The sequence below is a fragment of the Megalops cyprinoides genome, chromosome 3 (genome assembly GCF_013368585.1).
Source record: "Megalops cyprinoides isolate fMegCyp1 chromosome 3, fMegCyp1.pri, whole genome shotgun sequence".
Classification (NCBI taxonomy): Eukaryota; Metazoa; Chordata; class Actinopteri; order Elopiformes; family Megalopidae; genus Megalops; species Megalops cyprinoides.
Window position 1 is genome coordinate 38,962,909 of NC_050585.1, and position 24,314 is coordinate 38,987,222.

Below are 24,314 nucleotides of genomic sequence, written 5' to 3' on the forward strand. Positions count from 1 at the left end.
TGTGATAGAACAAGGTGTTGAGATTTCAGAAAGAAGGAACAATTGACTTCCAAAAAAAAAAACACACACACACACAGCCCTAATGATCTGGGGACATCAAGTAGATGTTCCTTCTGTATTACACATATCTATACATATACTATACATCATTTTAAAATATATATATTTTTTACAAGGGTGCCTCTTTTAGACTGACACTACTTTGCAATCTCACAAAAGTCAATGCACCATTCAGTATCATTGCAACAATATTGTGAGGCATTATGGAATCAGTAGCATTGCTTTTAGGAACATAGCTATCTAATGACTTGATGGTGTGAGGGTGTTTGATTTGTTTAAATAATGTACACATTTATAATAGGAAACTAACGAAAATAGACACATAAATATTATCTGCTCTCAGTATATACTGTATTCCAAGCACGCAAAAACCTACACCCCCATCTGTATCACATGGCAACAGATCATTTCCATGCAAACATATTTTACTATCACATATCTTCTGGTTTTCTTAACCAGACGATATGTGATAGTAAAATATGTAAGATACGTTTCTTAACTTGCACATTGACATAAGGAGAGTGAATTAGATTTTAAGAAATCAGTGTGATGTACATACACACAACAGAAGACGAACTGTCCTTGGACAGCTCTTCCCTGTCAGAGTTTAAGTGCTGGGTTGTTCTTGCTCTCTTCTGCGCTTCCTGTTTGATCCTCAGCTTCTGGGACAGGGAGGGATCTCATCTGGACACGTGGGGACGGGAGGAGGGGTCAGCTGAGAGCAGGTCATCTGTGGCACTGCTGTAGGGAGAGGTTCTTGTCTCAGAACTGCTCCACACCTTGGAGATTTGAAGGGGTCAGGAACGGAGGGGGACAGAGAGATGGAGACAGAAGCAGTGACAGTGATATTCCTGGAGTGTTATGGTAGTGAGGTAACATGTTTTGCACCGAGCACCCGAAATTTCTGTCAATATTAATGATATGATAATGAGCTTAATGTTCTTGTGCTTGGTTCAGATTCCATTTTAACATCATTTCAAATGAACAAATGGAAAATGTACCGCTGTTTTTTTCTTTAATTTACTCTGTACACTTTTGCCTCTTTTCACCCAGTGTCAAATGATCGATTGTACGCTAGACTTCAATCTTCACACACCGTCCTTGTGCTTGCAGGAGCACTGAAGTGAGGCAAAGCCAATCTTCTGATACAACTGGTCACTGTCAGGGGTGCTGCCGCAGTGCATTCCAGCACCACAAGCAGCAACTGAAGGATTGTACTAACCACTGATGTCAGCAAGGGACGGCTGCCTCATAAACTATTAGTGTGTGCTGCAGTGAAGATATGAGGGGATCCTACCCACAAACCTACCCCTACCCCTAGTAGAACAAAGCCAATTTGTGCCACTGCTGGCAGGTGATAATACAGCTGGGCTTGAACTTTGGTCATTGGGCCAGCCTCCACATGGAACAAGGGCTTTATCTGACTTAGTACATCAGGTTCCCTGAGTGGGTGGTTTTTAAAGATGTCTGACCTTTCCTCATGTTCTGCGCCCTCGACCTCCTCCCTGTCCCAGTCAGAGATGGTGGTGGGGGCGATGACCTGCTCCTGGAAGGGATCCTCATCATCCTCAAAGGAGCCCATGTCTTCTGGGGGCCAGCGGAGCTCCCCGCTCTCCACATCACTCAGGTCCGTGGGCTCCACCACGATGGAGGGCAGCCGTTCCTTCTTCTCCTGGTCAGCCTGAACTCCCTCTCCCTCTGCGGCGCCCTCTGCTGGGTCTGGGAAGATCTACACTTAGTGACAGATAAAAATAAGACCAAAAAAATGGTAAAACGGAGAGAAAGATATGAGAGAGTGAAGAGCCTATGAGAGTGCACCAGTGTCATTGTGACTAATAGGGAAATTATTCTACTCTATTCTATTATAGCGACAAACTTGCCAGACACCCTTGAACCTGAATCCTAATTGTAAATTGTCAATTGTATGTCAATCATTTCATTGTGTGCACATGTTGGCATTTTGTTTGTTAATGCTAATGAAGCCTGATTAAATACAGGTGTGGCTTGAGAGCGGGGGGGGGGGGGTCACGGGTCACTTTGTCCCTGCTGTTAGCCTGTATAGGCTGGTTTCTTTACAACTGTAAAACCCAGAGAATCTTAACACTAATGGGCGTAAATCTTAAGTTAATTGGACTGTGGTGAAGGCATCACTTGTAAGGGTCCTAACACACAATCTGAAGGGGCAGTGAAGGGCTGCACCTGGAAGACCTGTTTGTCTTCTGCCTCCCTTGCTGGAATCTCCTCCACAGCTGTCCCTGTAGGAGCAATCATCTCCATCGCACTGCAGACACATCAACATCGGTGTTAGTACAGACATATGCACAGGGAGGTTAGTACAGACACACAAAAAGGAAGGCTAGCGCTAACACATATGCAAAAGGTTAGTTCAGACACAAGCGGGAAATTTACAGCACAGACACACAGGAGGGTTAGTTCAGACACATGTACTGGACGTTAACAACAGATGCAGTATGATAAAAACAGTTATATGCACAGGAAGATTAGCTCAGACATGTAAAGGATGGGGTCAGACATGCAGACAAACCATATCGAACAGGCATTCTCAGAGGACAAAGCTTAAGTCAGTCACACATGTAAGGAGATGTGGACAGACACCAGCACACAATAGTTAGAACATAAATTACACAAGCATAAGATGGTTAGAACAGACACACACAGTGGGGTTTGTACAGATATATGGACAGAAAGTTTCAAAAAGAAAAACGGAAAGGGGGATCAGATACAGATGTGTCACCAGGATAGGTGGCACATGGGTCAGGAGATGCAGAATGCGAACACAGCAAAGATCCATAAATCAATTAGTTGTTGCCTAACATAAATATTACCTCCAGAAATTTGGGTGTGATTTTTTTTTACCTTAATTAAACTTTGAGCGACACACAAAGTAGTGCAGTTTTGTTAATTCAAGTTAAGAAACATGACTAAAAATCAGGCCTTTTTGAAGACAAAAAGACACTTGTTAACGCTCTCATATCATCATGCTTGGACTTCTGTAATTCTCTACATATCTATATCAAAGCCATCAAACCCTGGCCTGTGTCCAGTTTGTGAAAAATTATGTAGCTCGGCTTCTTGCTGGAAATAACAAGAGGACTCATATTACCCCAGTCCTTGCTGCTCTACACTGCCTGCCGGTTAAATTTCAGATTGATTTAAAAATTCTGTTGATCACTTTTAAAGCTAGACAAGGTTTATCTGCTGAGTACATGGTGAGTCTCTTAACCCCCTACCATACAGAAGTTCCATTCAGGTCCAAGGCTCTAGAGGTCTCCCTGGTGTAAAGCTGGCAGCAGAGTCAGCAGCTTCTTTTAAATCCATTTAAAAATGTATTTATACAAATACTAATTCTTTAATTCTCAGTAATCTCCTTTTACTTTCATATTTATTTTCACTTGGTTGATTATATCCTCTAATTTATTGTTTAAGCTTCCTTTTATTTGCACTGTAATTGGTTTTTCTTATTTATTTTTTATTAATTGTTTAATTTTTATTCCGTGTCTTTTTCTCCTTTGCAAAGAACTTTGAAGGACTCAAAGCACTATTCAAGGACTTGATTCTGGTTGCAGCTGGCAGAGACCACAGGCCCAATCCCCCCCACCCCCAAATTTTTTGCACCGCATCACAACACTTTGGAACTTTTTTGAACTGACATTCATCCTGCTCATCCACTGACCACTTGGAGCAAGGAGAAGTGCACACGTCGAGAGAGATTTCCCACCCTTTATTTCAAAGCACATCATTTGCACGAGGGGGCCTCTCACTGCGCCGAGAGACAGAGACATGCACCGATCCAGTGCCGGGTCGACGTGTGACAGTGGGCCTGGTGGGTCACGTGGAGTAGGAGGGAGGTCATTGTAGGGGCAAGCAAACCTAATCACCAGAATCCCATGGTCCCAAAAGCTGCTGCCCAAGTCAGATTGGTCACAGTAATCTGCGAGAGACTGATATTACAAAAATATCATGCTGCATATGCATAAATGTTTATTGTAATGCTAAACCAGGCAGGAAAATAGACAATGTTGTTTAGTGATGCATAAAAAAGAATACTAGAATACTAGCAGATTTTCCTGCCATTTTGCAATTTAACTAAATAGTTGCCATTAAATAGTAACACCAACCAGACTGCTCATTAGAAACACCGACCAACCTGCTCATTATTTCTGCAGTTAAAGTTTTACATAAAAGACATTGCCACAGTATTAGTATTACAGTCTAATACCTAGCCATGCCTGGTCTTGAGCAGATGGAGAGTGGAGAACAATTGATTATCTGGCACAAATAGAAATGGTTCTTACTGATTGCAGATTTTTAAGATAATAGGTCGTTTGAAGTAACCTTACATGGAAACCTTTGTGAATAATGTAAACAATGTCCATGTTGCTGTGCACTGTGAAGATAACAGAGCATTGCCTCTGCAGTGACGAAAGAGGTATTGATAACTGTGTTTTCACAGAGCACATGTGTAGTCTGGCTTTGTGGGCTTGGCATGGCCACCGGTGTCAGGTTATTTGTGATCGAATTTGTCATTTCCATATCCAGCATCATTTGAAAAAACTCCAACATTATTTTTGCCACCTCAATGTGTTCTGGCGACCATTGACTGAGACCAAGAATTATTTTTATACATTGCTAATTTTTGAAGGCATGGACAATAATGACTTAGGCTGACAGATATAACAGAGCTTTAAGTATATGCCCTAGCGTCCCTTGTCATTTCCAGTATCATCAAATTGTATTTGAAGTGAGATTATTCTGTGAGCTCCAAGATGGCCTTGTGCATTTTTGTGTCTCTGAGGGGAATGCACCTATGACCTGTAAATGTCTGTATCATGCCACCTACGCCTTCAAAGTAACGTTATCTTTGGGTATCATCAATCATCCACACATTCTGAAAAAAAAGTCAATCCTGCATCCCTTGGGCTAAGAAATTCTCTGACCCTGGTAGACCTCTTTGTGGAAAGCCCCCTGTAGCTGAGACGTGTTAATTCCCAGATTTAGGATTTATGGGGATCCATGATGACAAGACTAAAGATTTTTTTTCTCAAGAGTGAAATTGCTGAACTGCACAACAATGCATTTTGAAGGAACATGCCAATTAATGATATCCAACAAATTATAAATTCTGAGCTGAGGGGAGAAAATGATTGACTCCACAACAACCATGTGCAATGCTGTGCGAACACAAAAACTCGTTTAAACTCAGTTTTGGAAATGCATTTTGCATTCACATCAGTTAAGATAATTGTCCAGATCTATTTTAAAGCAGAACGAAACGTCTTGTACTTTTCAGCAACTATTTGAAGACAGAGCTCAGGAACATGCTCTCTGAAAGCCCAAGCCTAACAATATTTATGTGCTATTTGGGGCTCAGCCCAGTAAGGAACCAGCAATCCCAATGCACTTATCATGAAGTATTCCCATTTTACAAAGTCTTCACCCTTTATTTTTCTCTTTGATATGAAGAAAGCCTACAGGGAGGTCTGGACGGCATGTGTGAATCACTTTTGACTGTGAAATGACCTGTGATGTCTCTGTAACTGGAGTGGAGTGAGGGGGAGGGTCGCTCTCCTATCCCATAATCCCACCAGTAAGACATTAATAAGGTAACAAGGTCGCACGCTGGATGACAGGGCTACTTTCCCACCAGCCTTGGGGATTTGCGGCACAAATGAGGAACGGATGTACCCTACTCTGAAAGCTAGTACTGCACATAACACACCAGTACTAATCTACACATCCCTCCTATCTTGTGAACGTCAATACCAAACTTCAATATGAAACACCAAAAATCAATGTGAAATACTAACCATCAATATTACACACTACACAATGAACAGTTCGCCCACATGCTGAACACCAAAATAAAATTAACCACAAACCTGAACCGCACATTTCACATCATTACCAATCACTTAATATCAGCACTGCACACTGAACAACAAAGCATGTCACAAAATAAAACCACAATTTATTATTTTTCAGACTGAACATCTGATAAACTCAAACAATTGATAAACTTAACTCTTGAACATGAAGCACCAATAATATGCTCTCAATATTCGGATAACAGAGCACATTAAAAGGACTAAGATCCAATACTCAACACAACAACACACTTTGTAAACCACAACATAGGTGCAAACCACCCCCTTCTGAACACTTTCCTAATTCTGCAAGTGAGTTATTGTACAGACATCACTGTTTTGATATTCAACCCATTTTAGCCCCCACCCAACAATCCTACTTGTGTCTGTATTTGTATTTCTCAGCAGAGGTACCTTATATGTACTACCCCCGAGCAGGGTCTCACCTGTCGTTGACCGGGCTGGCTTCCACACTGGCCTCAGTGGTCATCTGTGTGGTGGTCAGTGGGTATGCAGGCAAGGGGGGAGCAGTAGCCATAGAACTCTCCCACTGCTGGACCAACAGATAAGAAACTCAAAATTAAGTGATTATAGAAAGGATAACTGTTCCTCTGGAGTTAGCGCCAAACTTCCCGCCAAAAACCCACTGGTCCAGCTCTGCCCTTTTGTATTTTAGCTTCCCTACTCCCTGTGTCTCTCCCTCTCTCTTCTCTCTCCTTCTCTCATATAGATCTAGCAGGTCAGCTTTACAGAGTAACAGGATTAAGGTCTCCCTCAATTACAGCATCAAGGCAGGAGATGTCAACCAGGCCAGACAGCACCTCTGCCTGCACGGACACTGGTTCTCACCAGCCATGAGCCATGGTAGAAAGGAGGGCAGAGTGTGTAGATGAGTCAGATTAGTACTTTCACATATAAACTGAACAGGAGAGATTTCACACAGAACAGTATCTATTGCTGTCGCTCTTGCCATGGTACAATTGGGCCATTCAGGGAACTGAATTAAATCCAGTAATTGAGGGGTTTGAGGGGGAGATGAGAACCTTTAAGAACCTAAGAGGATAACAACATAAGAAAGCATAATGATGAGAATAAGCCATTCAGCCCAGTGTAGCGTGATATTTTCATTTTCATAATCTATATTGAAACTAACACAAAGTTTGGTGTTGGAGGACCCCGGTTCTCTAACTCTATTACAAATCCTGGGAAGTTATTTCATGCATCTATAGCTCTGTGTGATGAAAAATTAATTTTGTCTTAAGTCAACGTGAAATATACTTTGAAAAAATCTCAATTACTGCTGACTGATTCAGTTTACTGAATTTAGGCCGAAACAGCCTCCTCAGTTCATCTTCATACTACTTTTTCTAAAGGCACTTCTATCAATCCCCACTCAGCCATTTTTGGGCTAAATATGCATCTTAAATCTGTCATAGTAAGTGTTTTACAGACATTTACAGGTAAAATTCGTTATTTTTTTACATTACATCATTTAGCAGATGCTCTTCCCCATTTCCAAATAAGTGCATCACTATGCTAAGAGTAGGGTGACCATACATCCTCTTTTCCCGGACACGTCCTCGTTTAGAGATGCATGTTTTAGGTCCCAAAACGAGGACATGTCCGGGAAAAATAGGATGTATGGTCACCCTAGCTAAAAGTAGTTATCGAGAAGTAGCCTATTACAAGAGGTCAGTAAGATACTGAGTTAAGTGCTAAACTAGTGTAGAGTGATTTTTTTTAGAAAAGGATAGATAGAGATAGATAGAGTGGAAGGTAGACAAGAGATACAACTTGAAAAGATGAGTTTTCAGCTTTGTCTTTATTATTTGGTGACCAAAACTGCATGTAGCATTTTAAATTTGGCATAGTTAAGGTATTGCACTATTTCAGAATAGCATTCTTTAACTCTCTATGCCTTTCAATATATACTGCACCTAATTTGCCCTCATCATGGTTTCAGCTCAAATGACTACCAGCTTCAAGTCTTTTTCATGTTATGCTTTAGCTTTGTGCACACGTTAACACTTTCTCTGGCCCACATACAAGATATTGTTGAAATATTTTGGAAATATTTATATAACTTTGTTGCTAATGTCCTTATTAAGGTCATTTAAGCGTAAAATCTATGAAAATCAAAGGTTCCAACATGGATCCTAGCAGAACTCCATTTCCTAATGTGCCCTGTCTTCAGATTAGATCTCTTTATACTCTTTCTTGAAGCCTCTTTTAATTGATCGGGAGAAAACGTTTTCATTTGGTCAGTAATAGTCGGACGGTAATAATTACAGAATCAGATGGTACCAGTCACCCAAGTCCAGGTCTACCCCTTGTACAGAATCTACTGATTGACACACTTCCTGAAGTTCCCTCAGGTAATTTTGCCTCTTATTTCCTTACACAATACAAGTCTCTGTCACTGGAGTTACTTCAGTAAAGACTCTTGGCTTCACCTGCCACAGTTTGTCTCATTATATTTAGTGTCTGTTGGTGACCATCTTTATTGTGTACATAGTCTGAACCTCTGTACTTGAGCCTACCAGCATTACAGAACAGCTGGTAGAGGTAATTCCAAGCTTTACCACAAGAGGTCGCACAAATGGGAGTGGATGCTCTCATCCTGTGGCCATTTGGTCCTGCAGGAATGAAGAATTTCTGTGGAATTCTCTGAATGTCCCTGTCAGCTATGCAGGCCCACATTGACTTCATTACAGTGATTTTTCTTTTTATTTCGCTGTACTTCTAACAGCGATGCTTTGGCCAGGATTCATTTGTGGAGCCACGGAAGCAAGTTGTAGTGATACATGTTATGCAGCAGTATCTCAAAGTGCACAGCACAATTTTTTGCAAATGTGCATAACAATTTGTGGTTATGTTCAGATATTTTACATAAACTGTCATTGTGGCTTATACAAGGAGAAGTGGAAAAGGAGATTTTCTTGTCAGTGTATGACAGCGCACTAACTGCTGTTGCACCAAAGTACACAGTGATGAACGGCAGTGAGAGATAACCCTTGGGTCACAGACAGTACAGGATTGTCAGGCAGAACCAGGGGACGTGGGCTGTGACATCAATGCCTTCGGTGGTGTTTTTCAACTGTGTTATTCAAAGGTAGGATGCAGCCTCCTGAGGGCCTCTCTGTGCTCATACTGACTCTCTGTGTCACTGGTCTCATCAGTGTGGGATTTGATCTGTACATCCCCACTCTGCTGGCACAGTGAGGGGCAGGGCTGCTAAGAGTTAAGCCAGCTGGTATTCTCCCTTGGCACAGCCTAGCCAACTCTTCCTTTGTAAAACATTCCTTCTTCAGCTGTTGTGTCTGGAAGAACCCTCGCACAGATGCACAAGTATGCAGAGACATTCATATATTTATGCACATACATAGACAGACAAGCATGCACACTCCCACACAGGCCCATGCAAAACTATGCATTAGCACACTCATATATACATGCACGCACAAATGGACATGCATACATACTCCCACATAGACATATGCACAGGTATGCACAGAGATATTCATTGTGCACAGGCAAGCATGCATACTTACACATGTAGAACTGTGCACACAGACATATTTGTACAAATGCATGTACACATTCAGACATTCATGCACATAGTCATATTGCACAAATACACACATACTCATACACAAATACATACATGCACACATCCCTGTGAACCCTAAAGGTGTTAACATGCCCTCTCGGGTCATTTACTGTGATGGGGGTGGGCAGGAGGTGGGGCATGGCCCCCAGGCTCCCCCTCATCCCACATCTCCAATGTAGATCAAGGAGAGAAGGAGTTACAGATAGGGTGGGAGGCAGGGTAGAAAGGGAGAGAGGGAAAAAAGAATGGTGGCTGGAGCCATGGAGTATTTATAAACAGAAGACGGAAAGAAGAGGAGGGGTGGGAGGCAGTCTGCTGGAAAAGGAAAAACAGAGGGACGAAAAAAGTTGGGAGGAGGAGAGAGAGAGAGAGAAAGAGAGGGAGCGCAGGTCAGTGATAAACAATGAGAGACAGACACTAAGTAGGGTGAAGAGAGGAGAAGCTGCAATAGAAAACAGATGGATAGGGAGACAGAGGATAGAAGAGGACGAGAACTGAGCCACTGAAAGAGCTCAAGAAAGGGAGTAAAGAAATAAGGGAGCAGAAATCTGCTGGGGGGCATTACACACACAGAGCAATGAGATGGGTGAGATAGGAAAGGCTGTAGCATTAAAACCAGCTAGACATCCCTTCAATCATGTTGTATAAAAGAGACTTAGAGATGAGCTTAAACTGAGAAATGTGAGAAAGACAGTGATGGACAATACAGGGGAACCAGCAGGTATGTATTTCCACACATCTCCTGAATAAGAAACTTGGTACCAGTTGAATGAAGCCAGATAGTTCCAAAAAAGATTAGGGGGATAAGATGGTAAAAAAGCAGTTTCAGCAGACAAAGAGGAAGGACCAGCGCAGGACAGGCGGGGAAAAGACAAAGTCAAAGTTGTGAGCAACAAAGAGAGAAGTAAAGAGCCTGCAATAAAAATCACAACACTGAGAGAGAAAGAGAGAGAGAGAGAGAGCGAGAGAAAGAGAGAGAGAGAGAGAGAGAGAGAGAGAGAGACGCACCAAAAAAGGATTGAAGTCAGAGCTGGAATCACAGCAGGCTTGACAGATGCTGTAGAGACACAGGGAAAGGAAAGGGAGCAAGAGGCAGAGAGAGAGAAAGCGAGAAAGAGTGTGTGTGAGAGAGAGAGACAGAGAGAGAGACGGGGCAGAGGTGAAAGCCAAAGCTCAAAAACAGGCAGAGAGTGGAAAAGAGAGTCACAGAGAGGAGAGGAGAGAAGAGACGAGTGTGGCACAGACTGAAAAGAGAAGAAAGAAGGTGTCAGGGTGAAGCTCCCAGGAGATCATGGGATGCTAGCGGGGCCCCTGAGAGAGCTGGTGCCATGTCTGCGGACCCTGGGCCCCCAGAGCCAGGCGTGCTGGGCCAGTCTCAGGGGCCAGTGGGGCTGCAGACGCTGCTGGACCTGCTGGTGGGCGTGTACCAAGAGTTTCGTGCCTCACCCCTGGCCCGGGAGAAGTACGTCTCAGGCTTCCTGCAGTGGGGTCAGTGTCACCTCTCTCCTTCACTTTGTCTTTCTGTGATAGAGTCAATGTAAAGAAGAATGTGTGTGTGTGTGAGTATGTGAATGTGGTTTGGGGGGGTCGGAATAGGTAACAAAGTACTGAATACCATTACTGCAGTTATAGTACTGTAGTGATAGTGCAGGTACCTGGAGTTAGCTTTGTTCTCTGCTCTTTTAGTATTAGTATTGTTCTTGAATCTCCAACACAGATACACTTCCCCAGCTTACTTCCTCTAGGTGAAGAGAGCAAAGTTTGTATCAGATAATTCAGGAAACAATTCGACATTCACACACAGCACTGCATGAAAGGAAGTATAGTTACAGTTTGAGTCAACCTTTCCTCTCATATTTAAACTTCAGTCTGCAACAGCTATTTCTGAACTGCAAGACACTGTTCTACAAATATTAAAAGAGAGCACGCTTTCATGTCTTCAGTTTGTAGGGAGTGTGCATACGTGTGTGTGTGTGTGTGTGTGTATGTACATGTGTATGTATGTTAATGTAACATTTGCCCTATTTTGTGTTTTTATAGACAGTGTTTTGATGATGTTGCATGCTGTGGAATTTTTTCCGATGGGTTTTAAGGATTCCAAACTCTCAGGCGCCCACTCGGCTTTTTGGGCCTAGTGGACTGGAACATGCAGTAGATCAGAGAGAACACAACTCTCCCACTGGAGCAGCGTGCTGTAGACAGACACAAGCTCCTGAAAGCCGACATCACAGACTTTCCATGTGAGCTCTATGTCAGGCTACAAACCCCACCGTGTCTCACCTCTCAGGAATTAAAAGGCATCACAGGTCTGCGAGTGGCAGCCTCTGTCTACAGCAGGTGTGTCACTACACATCCGTATTTGCACTGTTTTACATTTTATAATGAAAGGAGAAGCTGTAGGCACTGGAATGTGTCACTGTACAGTTCCTCTCCCAGCTCAGTGTCTTACAGCAAAGGCTTCTTACTTCTCAGCCCCTCTCTTTCTTGTCTGCTCAATTCTTTCTCTCTCAGTCTAGTTTTTTCTTATACATCCCACTACCAGCAGTGTCTTTTGACTGTTAAGTCTCCTTCTGGATAGTTTCTCACGTGGATTAGCTTCAGCACAACTTGTCTGATGGTTCAGTCTCAGCATGGTTTCTCTTATAGGTCAATCTCCATAGCTTAATGTCAGCACAGCTGACCCTGTGTTAGCATACCTCCTCTTACAGAGCAGTTTCTCTGCAGTTTTGCTTACTTGTCAGTCATTCTCAGCACAATTTTGTCTTGCTGGTCAATCTCTATTCACAGTTTTGTTTTTAAACTCAGCAAATGTTCTCTGGTCAGGGGTGGGGGAGGGGGGGTCTTCTATTTCCAAGCTATCCCACAGTACAGTCCTTTCATCAAAGCACAACTAAGTCTCTTACAGTGTGGCTGTCTCTTTTTCGATGTCTCAGGGTATATTTGTGTAATGGTGAACACTGGACTCTTGTGTGTTATGAGTGGGTCTTTCAGAGCAATGGTGCACTGCTAAAGGGAGGGACAAACACCCCTGAAAACATCACATTACTGCAGCTCCTCCTCTGTCTATCTCTGTAATGCATTTGCACAAAAATTTCAGAGGGAATCTATTTGACCTTCTGAGCATACTGTATATACATGTTTGTATATGTAAGTAACTCTTGAAAAGTCAGTGTCTTTGTTGCATGTGTAGCTATATGGTCCGATGCAGGTATGTGCATTGTTGCGCTCTTAAGTGCAGTTCTGCTGATGTCCATGTTAAGGGTGCTGGTCTGGGGTCTCTTTCTGTGTGCTGTTAGTGCGGTCAGCTTGAGCTCCACTGGGAGGCCAGTACGGTTGCTCCTAACATGGTTCTTCACGGTTGAATGAGGGGTAGCTGGGGACACAGCCAGAGTCAACACACGCAGGAACAAACTGTGACTTTCTCTCTTTTCCTGCTTTTTAAAAAGAAAAAAAAATCAGATCAAGAGCCTGGCATATTGACAGAAAACGAGGACCAGAAGAGGGTGGCAGAACCTGGCACTGTGGGCCAGTTCTGGTCCGGTTCTGTCAGTAAAGAAGGATTTTGAGGGAGAGTTGTCAGTTATCGTCTGCCTCGCTTTGCTCTAAAGGATGGATTCCAGCTTCAGAGAGAGAGTGTGCAGGAACTGCCCTGTGCAGAGCTGCTGGAAGCAAAGCACAACTTTACTTATCAGTGAGAGTATTCATGTAATTCACTCATTTGTAGATATACATTTCTGGTGCTTTTCAGTGTACCGTGTGGAGAGCACTGTGTTTCTGTGGCACAAACTCTGTAGAGAGAGGGAGAGACAAAAAGGAACATGCTATTCTGTGTCTGTCTGTGTGTCTGCTGGAGAGATTTCCATTTATGAGGCTGGCAGGCAGGCTGGCAGGGGTCCATTGGCAAAGGGATGGGGTAAACACAGTATGCAAAGGGGACAGATTCACACATGCACATGAAACTTTCCACTGCATCACTGAGCGCTGCCATGCCCTGCTTTCCGTCTCAGGATAATGTGGGGGACAAGGGTCAGCAGCCCCCCAGCTATCCCCCACAGCCCCGTACAGCTCTGCTGTCTGTCCTCGGTCGTCTCCAGCACGTACTGCGAGAGTCAAGGAGGAGGTCAGTGGGCCATCCTCTGATGGAAATCCCCAACTGGGCATGAGTGGTACAAGGTGAAAGAAGCCTAACACCTGCGCTCCTTAATGGAGATGTACACACAGCTCTGTGGACCAATGTAATCATTCAAGCCTTGTTCCGGGTATACTGTGATGTTGTGAGCTTTGTGGGGTAACAACCTTAGCCTTTACGGTAAGGTCATGTATGTCACTTCTTTTGATTCCACCAAGTATTGGAAGTCCTTGCCCCAGGCACCCTTCTATGTGTTTGAATATAACAAGCCCCATTAAGCACAGCCAAGAGTGAGTTGAAGCACTGGAGGCACAAGGAGACACATTCGGGGCAGAAAGCACACTAAAACAGCGCTGATGCTTTGTTGTTCCGGTGAAATGCCTGAGCGGTTGAGTGGCTGAGTGGGGCCGGCAGTTTCTAGAAACCTCCCTGCTCTTTCCACTAAAACAGTTTACACTGTTGCCTTGGTCTCACTCACATTCCTCCCTGCCTGGAAGGGCAGCATCTACGCGGGAGACCGGGGAAGAAAATCTACAGCACTGGAATACTTGCCTTAAAAAAGTCTTAAAACAGTGGCAGCTATTCTTAGAAGCGTCTGTTCTATTTCTGACCGCTGCTTCCTTAAAGGAGAAATGAACTGTCCTTTGAACTACAAAGGAGAACTGCATGCTCCTCCAACATAAGAACGTTCACATCAAAAAATTTCAGACATGCCAGTTATTTGACTGTGTGTGATGTACACATTCAAGTAAGGCTAATATAGTCTTACTTTCTCTTTAAAACATTTTAACCTTCACTTAACTTATTCAGCCATTGTGAACATTTTGCCAGTTTATTATCTTCAAAGAGTATTTGCCAGATGTTCTGACAGGTTGTTTAAAACAGGAAGTGCGACATTCAAAAAAGTATTAAAACATTGTTTAGGTTTGTGACTGGAAAAACCAATGGGTATGTGTTACACAATATTTTGCACACTTGCTCACATATCATAAAAGCGTGTCCACAATACTTTTTTCATTAGATCTGGGGAGTCACTAGAACTGGGCTGGGTCCTGGACCTCAGTCTAACTACAGTACATTAGAAGACTGACATATTCTCAAATGAATTATGATGTATGCTAAACAATGTTGTATCATGTTGTGACAAGTGTAGTAATGCTATGAGGTATGGGAAAAAAAAATGGGTGAAGAGGAAAATTTGGCAATTTCTAGTTCTAAATGTTGTCCCTCTAGTGAGATCAAATGAGGAGAAGTTGGCAACACTTTCATACAAAGGCTGGCAAGCTCTACACACACTGCACAATTGCTGACTCGAAGATGGCAATAAACCACAGTGGAGGTAGTATGAAATCTGGTTCCAAAAAGCTAACAGCCAGCTAGGCTGTGGGTGGGCCTCTTTGACACTGAAGTGAGGGCAGGTCCAAAATGGGGCAAATCTGGCAAAAGGTGGCTTTAGCTGCACTGTAAACAGGGATACAGGCACCATAACTCCATTGAAACATTCAACACATCATTTCCAATCTGCAACACAAATGGGTGTAAAAAGCATTGCTTTCATTTTTAAAAGCTTCTGCTGTCTGTGTATCCCAGGAAGCTGTTGACCCTTTGACCCTTTTGAGTGGTTGTTTGACAGGCAAGAGGTAATGCAAAGGTCTTGCTGGCAAATTGAGGATATGTATGGTAAACCGTTTTAGTGGAGGAGAGGTTCTGCATCCTCATTAACAGACACACAGTGTGGACCATTCCATTCCCTCTTTCAAAGGAGAAAAGTTTTGTTCTAAAGCAGTGACACGTTTAGAAAAATTAAATGCTGGAAAAATTCAAATCAGAAATCAGATGTGACTCTCACTCCTGTTAGATCAATTATTATGTATTAGATGCTTGATAAAGAATGGACAAGGCCTGTCACCAAGCGTTTTTGGTAACTGCCTGTGTCAGCCATTTCTCACTAACCATTTCTGCTATTCCACAGCCGAGCCCCTCATAAGACAGGTGAAAAAGACTCGCATCCAGAGGGATGACTTTCACATCCTCAAGGTGATTGGCCGAGGGACTTTCAGCGAGGTGAGATGGCGGGCCTGAGACCCCTGTGAAGTCTGTGTATGGAGGGAGGGGTTCACTCGTGTTTCCATGCTCATCACTCTCGCAACGTCTGCAGGTTGCCGTGGCGCGCATGCGCAGGACGCAGCAGGTGTATGCCTTGAAGATCATGAACAAGTGGGACATGCTTAAGCGCGGAGAGGTGAGATAGAGCTTGCAGGCCCCGGCATCAGGGATCTGCGAGTGCTGAAGGGTGTACCCGTTCAACACATGTGTCGGGTTTATAGAGATATCGGTGTGGACATGAGCTTCATGCACTTGCTTATTGTCCTCATCAGACAGCATGCTATCAGGAAGAACGCGAGGTCCTGGTGAAAGGGGACCGGCGCTGGATCACTGAGCTGCATTATGCTTTCCAGGATGACAACTACCTGGTGCGTCACTGTCATTATTTTGTCACCTCAGTGTGTTACTGTCACACCCTGTCTGTGCACTGCAGCTGGGAGCTCTTTCTCTCTCTCTCTCTCTCTCTCTCTCTCTCTCTCTTTCTCTCTCTCTCTCTCTCCCTTTATGAAGCACCTTGAATCTCAGTTTCTCTCACAAGACACAAAAAGGAGTACTTTGAATGGAGAGCTCATGTCAATACAGTGACAGACAGAGTGGCAGGCAACTGGAATGTATGAGGATGAAGTCACTTGGTTTCAAACTGTACACTTATCTTTTTCTCTGACCCACTGTTGATTGACAATTTGATCAATAAAGTGATAAAGACTATCATATACGGGAATTTGGAGAGGTAACAAGCTAGATACCAGATTTTCAAGATATTATTACGACATTATAATATAGTTTACCCTATGTGGAGTTTATATCGCTATGATATTAATGCTAGAAAACAGTTTTTTGCTGTATCCAACCTTTTTGAAGATGAGATGATCACTGGGAAACTTTTCATTGATAAATAAAGTGATATCTGAAACATACACTGTCCCTCACTCTCTTACTCTCAGTACCTGGTGATGGATTACTATGTGGGGGGTGACCTGCTGACACTGCTCAGTAAATTTGGGGATCGAATTCCTGAAGACATGGCCCAGTTCTACCTGGCGGAGATGGTGATGGCCATTGACTCTATCCACAGGCTAGGCTACGTGCACAGGTATACTGTTTCACACAAGCACATTCACATACAGGTAAACTGTCTCACACAGATATACACAGTTAATCTGTCTCACCCAAGTACATACCCTCCCAATTCAGTCTTCTGCTGCCCAGATTTGTTCCAGGTACAATAATGTACTTGTGTGTGTGTTCACTGCACAATCATGGTGTGTTCATTCAGGGACATCAAACCTGACAACATCCTACTGACGGCCGAGGGCCACGTGAGGCTCGGGGACTTTGGCTCCTGCCTCAGGCTTCAGGACGATGGCATGGTGAGGGGACACGGAGACCAGCTGCTTCCTCAAAACTTCACATTGTAAAAACACTGCTGTTAACACTTAGTCACATGAAAACACAAGCATCGGTACAATGTCACAGCAACATTGCAGAATGTTTTCCGCCCCTTGAGGTTGATAGGGACTTTGATGGTCCACTGACATGCAGCACTTCAGTTGGTGGGTTGTTATTGACCCTCACAGAGTGTGAGTGTTTGACAGAGAAACCCTATGTGGTTCCCCAGGTACACTCCTCACTAGCAGTGGGGACGCCAGACTACCTGTCCCCTGAGATCCTGCGTGCAGTGGAGGGTGGGGGAGGGTATGGCCCGGAGTGCGACTGGTGGGCGCTTGGCATCTGTGCCTTCGAGATGCTGTTCGGAACCACCCCCTTCTACGCGGAGTCCATCTCTGAGACTTACATCAAGATCATTCACTTCCAGGTGTGCTACTAAGCATCTGACATTCAGATGCACACACAAACAGCAAGAACACACTGCACCCATGTAGGTGTACCGCGTATTATACTCAAATCCAGTAAAAAGTGTATGTAATGTAAAGAGGATTACATGGAAGGCCATGAGGCTAATGAATTGTATACTAACAATGCAGAGTGATTAATGTAATGGCCTCACTAAGCAGGATGTGCTTTCCCCTGTGTTGGGTACTTCAGGAACACTTTGAGTTCCCTCCTTCGGGCCCTGAGGTTTCGGTGGAGGCTCGCGCACTCATCGAGGGGCTGATCTGTGAGAGGGAGGAGCGCCTGGGGAGTGCAGGCTCCGGAGAGTTCAGGAGCCACCCCTTCTTCTCTGGCCTGGACTGGGGCTCCCTGCACCACCTGCCTGCCCCCTTCAAGCCTGAGGTCTCCAATCCCACCGACACCTCCAACTTCGATGTTGTGGACGACTGTCTGAGCGAAATGGTACTGACACATTCACGCGTCTTTCTTTAGCTCACTAGGCAAGATGCGGTTTGTTCATATTTTGTCTTTTATCAGTTTCGGTATTTATTTCAGGAAAATAGAGTAAACCACATTGACAATAACACATTGGGCTGAATTTGCAGTCAGACAGATACAGTTACATTGACAGACATAATAATACACATACACACACACACACACACACACACACACACAAACACACATACACACATACGCACACACAAACACACACACACGTACACATGCACACAGAAACACACACACACACACTGTCCAGCAAGAAAAAAACAGAGCAGAGTGATCTCTGCATTGCACAATATCGAAGAAATGTCAGATCTTGGGGTTAGAGCAACTGTGGGTGTGTAGGCTGTGAGCATTATGCATTATCATTAGGCACCTAGGAAACATCTGCACACATACTCACAGGACATAGCTGTAAGAGTGTGTTTGTCCTGCAGGAGACGCTGTGTGACGTGATGGACAGGGCACCTGTGGGGGTTCACCTAGCCTTTGTAGGCTACTCCTACACAGCCACCAGGTAACCTCACCTGTAATTTCACCCCCTCCTCCAAAAAGCTGATATCCCAGGTTTGTGGTCCCTTATAGTCGTTATGAAAGTGATTTGGATAATTGGCCCTGTAAGTAAAATTTATTCCAACTGTGTGAATTGTTTTTACCAGTGTATTAAGCTGGTACACACAAAATGTTCAGTGTGCCTTTGTCCCTATGTCCCTCCTCCACAGAGAGACAGGTGCCCTGGACCGCAGTCAGGACATCATGATGGAGATTGATAACCAGCCAATCAGAGACTGTGGGAGCCTGCGGTTCCAGGAGAAATTGGTAAGGCCACTACTCACTCCAGACACACAAATAACCTTCACAGCCTTGTAACCTTTTAACTCTTTCAACGGTCTGCTCTTGCAGAGTCAGATGTGGCAACTCAGGGAGAGTGTGCCAGCCGAGCTACCTGCCTTGCTGGAGCTCCCCCTGGCTCTGGACAAAGGCAGTGCAGAGCTCATGAACACTGAGGCCGAGGCAGACCTGAGCACAGTTCATCATGAAGATTTGTACAGGTATCATACAACAGCCAGAGATTAGAGATTACCTTTTCACATATATACTGTATTTTGGGCATTAGGCAGATTGGGAGGCCAGGATGAATATAGCTGGAGCTCAAATCATAGCTATCATTTCACTTTCAGAAAGTCTTTATTTTCCAATGATTATTATTTTTATAGGTTAAGCAGAATATTAAACTTGATTTTATGGCATGTATGCTTTGTGTATTTGTGACAGTTGGTAGTGGGACAATAAGTGTGACTGCAGGCACAAAAAATACCTGCCTATCAAAGTCCAGTCCATTCTCACCCACCATGGTGTGACTGGACCTAGCTTGTCTCTGTCCAGACCAGGCCAAGGAGAGTGGCGATTCACAGCTTCTCTCCCCATGTCTCACAACAGGCGGCTACAGGAGGCAGAGAAGAGGAATGAGGATCTCGAGAGGGAGATGGAGAGACTGCGGGAGGAAGTACAGAGCTTGAGGGCCGCGAGGGAGACAGGCAAGTGTCCGCCCCTCGTCCAGTCATCACTCACCATCAAATCATGTTTCTGGCTTGCTGCCCTGTTCATTCCATTTATCACCCGTGATGGTTTCAGAGGTTTAGCCCCGCAATAGCAAGCTCCAGTGGCCACAGAGAAATACATCACTTTCAACAGTGCAAGTCAAAGGAGGTGAGATCAGTCTGTGTCTCATAAGTTTCCAGATGGTTCTTTTACTCGCAGTGACATAAAGAGAAATTACAGACTGCAGAGGGTCATGCAGCTCTTCAAGATCATAATATTGCACAGAGTCATCCATCTGTGTAGGAACTTCTGCCCAGGACACAGCAATAAATATCCCATCCCAAAATAGGCCTGGTATGACTGTGTTAAAGTTGCTCAGGGCTGTGTGTGTGAACCAAGACTGTAAATTGTAAATTTTAAAGCCAAAGCAGTGGGATCTCTTGATCTTTTCACCTGCAGGTTTCGTTGCTTGAGAAGCACTGGGTTTTTCACTCATTACACTGAGCATGGGAGGCCCACACAGTGGACACACTGGAGAGAAATTACAGTCTGGCTTTGGCTGCACTTACAAGCGAGGGACAGGCCAATGACTAAATACGGCTGCATCTCTCTCTTGATCTCTCCTCCTGCCTGCTTCTTCCATTCACATCTCTTTCCATCTCAGAATCTAAGTTGCTGACAAGGACAAGCACAGTTACTCCGGCACACCCACAGTCATGCCAATCGGTTTTGCACTCTAGCGCGCAATCACACAGTCAGCTGCGCAGTCCACTCTGCAGCAGAGCAGTCGGTTGATCAACCGGACGATTGGCTACGCAGCCACGCAACCTCTATGGCCGGTGTGGTGCTGCCCTAACCTGCCTCTCTCTCCTCCGATCACAGAGCTGACTGTCTGCCCGTCCCGCCTCTCTTTGCCTGCCCACTGCCTGGACCCCGCGGGGGACGTAAGCCACCTTTTCACCCTCCTCTCTCCGTGTGACAATCAAGGGCACCCTCAGTGAGGCTCTCCGGCACATTCTGGTTCTCTGTGCAGACAGAACTACTTAGTGTGTCGTAGCATTTGCCAGCTTTTCTATTTAGCTTTTGGGCTGTATGTACCGGTGCAGGGTATTTCGGTATTTCTGGGTTTTGGCTGAGTACCTCAGAGTCAGAGGTCTGTGGTGTCATTTCCCCATCTCTCTCCCCCTGCCTATCTCTGTCTGTGCCCCACAAGTCAGTGCATTCCTTACCATCGCATACTGCCTGTCCATGTGTTTACAGAGAACAGTAGCGCCCCCTGCCTGCCATTACCCACTGGTCATCCCTCTCCACCGACACCTGCTGCTGTTCCACAGGGTAAAAACTACCTCCTGTTCACTTCCCTTTTATGATTTTAATGTTTTTAATGTAATGGGTGATAAATTGGATTATAAATTTTGCAGAGGAGAGTAAATGCTCTTTAATTTTCCCCAGGTGAGTGTTCATCAAATAAATACACAAATAATAATGATGATCAGCTTCCACTTTCCAGGGAGAGAGACAAGAAAAACATGTGGTCCCACACTGATTACTTATTTGCAAGATAATAAATTTACACTATATTTGCCAGCTTAATATTCTTACATTATAGCTAAAACTACACAAACTGCAGGTTTAGTACGTCAGTGTTGTCTTATGTTGTCTTTGGTAGTGAATTATTACTCAGCACTTTACAAAAAATTTAAAATGTATGTTAACAAAAGGTCTAATCAGATTTGTGGTTCAATGGCCCTCTGTCTAGCAGGCCTAATGGTGTTTACTTGCAATGTATCCTTTTTTCTTCCGCCCATCTCTCTCCCTCTCAGGTGCGCTGGCCGCAGGTGACGTGTGAGGGTTACCTGTTGGTGTGTGTGGCAGGGGTGGAGCTCCAGGCCTGGAGGCGACAGTGCAGTACTGAGCTTTCCTGACCCCTAGGCGACACCTGGTGACCCCTTTCTCCCAGGTTCAGAAAGCTAACTCCTCCCCTCACCACACCCCGTCAGTGAAATGAAGTACTGCAGGGCGGCGGAGAGGAAGGGGTTAATGTGCACAAAACGGCAGCAACTGACCTCATGGCATTACATCATGACACAAAGGACAGCGGTGGGGAAAGCAAGTATTCCATACATGGTCACTCAGGGGAGAGAATTCTTACCCCAGCTCTCACGTGTGAAATAAGAGTGAGAGTGAGGGATCCCCCCACCCACAATCGCTGTTGCATCAGCACTGAACTGAGCTGTGGAGGAGCTCATACAAGGCATGGCTGCTGAAGGGTGAAGTCTGAGTGAACTGGGAACTACGGCATTGGCCAGCGCAGTGTGTCAAGCTGCTGAGAACCATCACTGCAAGACATGTAGAGAAGAGAAACATGGAGGTCACCAGGGTCAAGTCTCTTTTTCCAGGACTTTTAAATGGCGCTAGGTTGCCTGAGCGGGAGCTCTAACATGGATGCTGGGGAGGGAGGGCACACCACTGCCCGCAGTGCTCCTTCCTCTTTCTTCACAAAGACACAGCTTTACAGCTGTAACAAATCATTTTCTCTTAATTAGAAGTAAATGTTTATATTTATATATGTTATTTACAAAAGAATGTGTCTGTGGGAAACAGAATGGGCTGAAAGAAAATGAACACCCACATAAAGGTTCCCATAGTCTAATGGAGTCTTAGACTGACAGAGTGCTACAGACTACAAGGTTTCATGATTTCTGAAAATGAACAGAGAGAGGTACAGATGCGTAGGCTACATTTTGAAGGCACATAAGATTGGTACAAATATGCACACCAAAGGCAATTATTAGAGACAAACCTCTGAATGAATGAAGGAGGGAAACCTGCTCCTGAAAACAATCAAAACAGTCTGACAGGGTGAAGGCCAGCAACAAAAGACCTCTGACATCTGAGGACTGAAATGCCTGCACATTTTGATTGCTCCTACATTGTGCATAATTGAGTGCTCTTGACTGATTTTAATTTAATGTCACATGAAAAGCCAAAGTTCTCTGTCTGTACAGGCAATGTGGACAAGATTGACGGGTAGCAAGGAGAGCCTTAAAATCAGGGCAGCAGAGTGGGGGAGAGGGTCATCAGACCCTACTGTGAACTCTCTCTGTCATGGCTATTGGTGTGTCAGCTCAGCTGAGACCGTTCTCTATAGATGTGTATGTCATACATTAGGGTTTACACTGATTGAATTTCTCAAGTGATTGTATTTCCAGATGTGTAAGGTTTGTTTGATTTGTGTGAATTGCATTACGCACTCTGTGTGTATTAATTACTGCACCAACTGGTAATCTACAGCAAGCTTTTAACTCAGTCTGGCTGCTCCATGAGCAGTCTAGATGACTGCCACTCTTTAGTAGGTGATTAGCAGGATCTTTTGACTTGGGCTGATGAAGTCTACATCAGTGTCTATGGATGTAGGTGTTAGCTGGGGTAAAAGAGACATACCAGGGCTCATTTTAGCATACATTCTTGCTACTGCATGAGATGTTTACAAGCCAACAAATAGTCCTTGAAAGTAGGGGTTTGGAGAGAAAAAGAGACAGATAGGGAATGTGAGACTGACAACAGACTGGATGAAATGAACAGAGTACTGTATGTGACAGAGATTATGTATTAAGCATGTGGGTCCATTAAAAGTGTGCAATACTTGAGTTAGTGCATGACAGGAGCACATGACTTTCACTTCCAGGTAAGACAAAGATAATAATATATTGTGATTTTTATATTTTTTGGAGAGTTGCCATTATATTTTATATATTTAAGAGTTTATTCTTGCTCACGTGTAGTCACATTAATTTGGGAAGCAATGATAATAACACAAATAAAATATTTATTGTGCTTTACATTGCATTGTGTCTTAGATTTAGAGTGAAGATATAGTACCCAGTTCTTCCAGGTCTCATTTCTTAGAGTAAACATTTAACCACAGTTGTGACATTCAACAATTTACAATGACTGCTCAATGATGTTATACTCCTCAATATAACATATGATGTCAGAATTATGGAGAGCTATTGAATGTATTCAAACTGCAGAATAATATGCATTTTTGACAGTATAGTTTAAATATTATTTGCAATTAGGCAATTATTGGCTAATAATTGAATTGTCACTTCTTTACATATGTTGAGTTGTCGTATAACTTCTTTTACAAACATAAATTGTAAATGTTAAAGGATTTTTTTAAATTGTATAATCTAATAATAATAAGTAGTAATAATGAGTATACCTAACTGGATTGCCCACAATTAATTTTATCTTAATGTAGATTAAATAAGGAATATTTAAACCTTAATATTGCTAAATGGGTGTAAGGCTATTTTGTTGTGTTAAGGTGAAAAATTAAAAGCCAAAATCTATAGCCTAAGGCAATTAGGGAAACATCCTCTTTCCTTCACATATTCAGCGATCATTCTTCATTTGACAAACAACCAAATAAGTATGATTTCTGCTGAGTGGTTGGCTGTAAAGTAAACAATACATTTCAGAAAAGAAAAATATGGTAACTAAACATTTTCTTAAGAGCTAAATAATTGATTTTAACCACAACAACTAATACTTACGAAACCACATATTTAAGCTTTGAGGTGTGAGTGTCTCCCTCAAAAGGAGGGCGTCTTCCGGACTCACCTGAGTACGTCAATCA

At 43.7% G+C, this 24,314-nt stretch overlaps 1 protein-coding gene across 1 annotated transcript; it reads left to right on the top strand.

The window, feature by feature from the left end:
• The first annotated feature begins 10,883 nt into the window (after positions 1-10,883).
• Positions 10,884-21,776, top strand: LOC118775281 (myotonin-protein kinase-like). Its single transcript, XM_036525114.1, has 15 exons — positions 10,884-11,043; positions 15,657-15,748; positions 15,843-15,926; positions 16,063-16,158; positions 16,735-16,883; positions 17,067-17,160; positions 17,409-17,606; positions 17,837-18,085; positions 18,565-18,644; positions 18,850-18,946; positions 19,031-19,179; positions 19,568-19,665; positions 20,552-20,604; positions 20,930-21,004; positions 21,493-21,776. Exons 1-15 carry the CDS (start codon positions 10,884-10,886, stop codon positions 21,592-21,594), a joined length of 1,776 nt encoding a protein of 591 aa, XP_036381007.1. The 3' UTR covers positions 21,595-21,776.
• Positions 21,777-24,314: the final 2,538 nt, after the last annotated feature.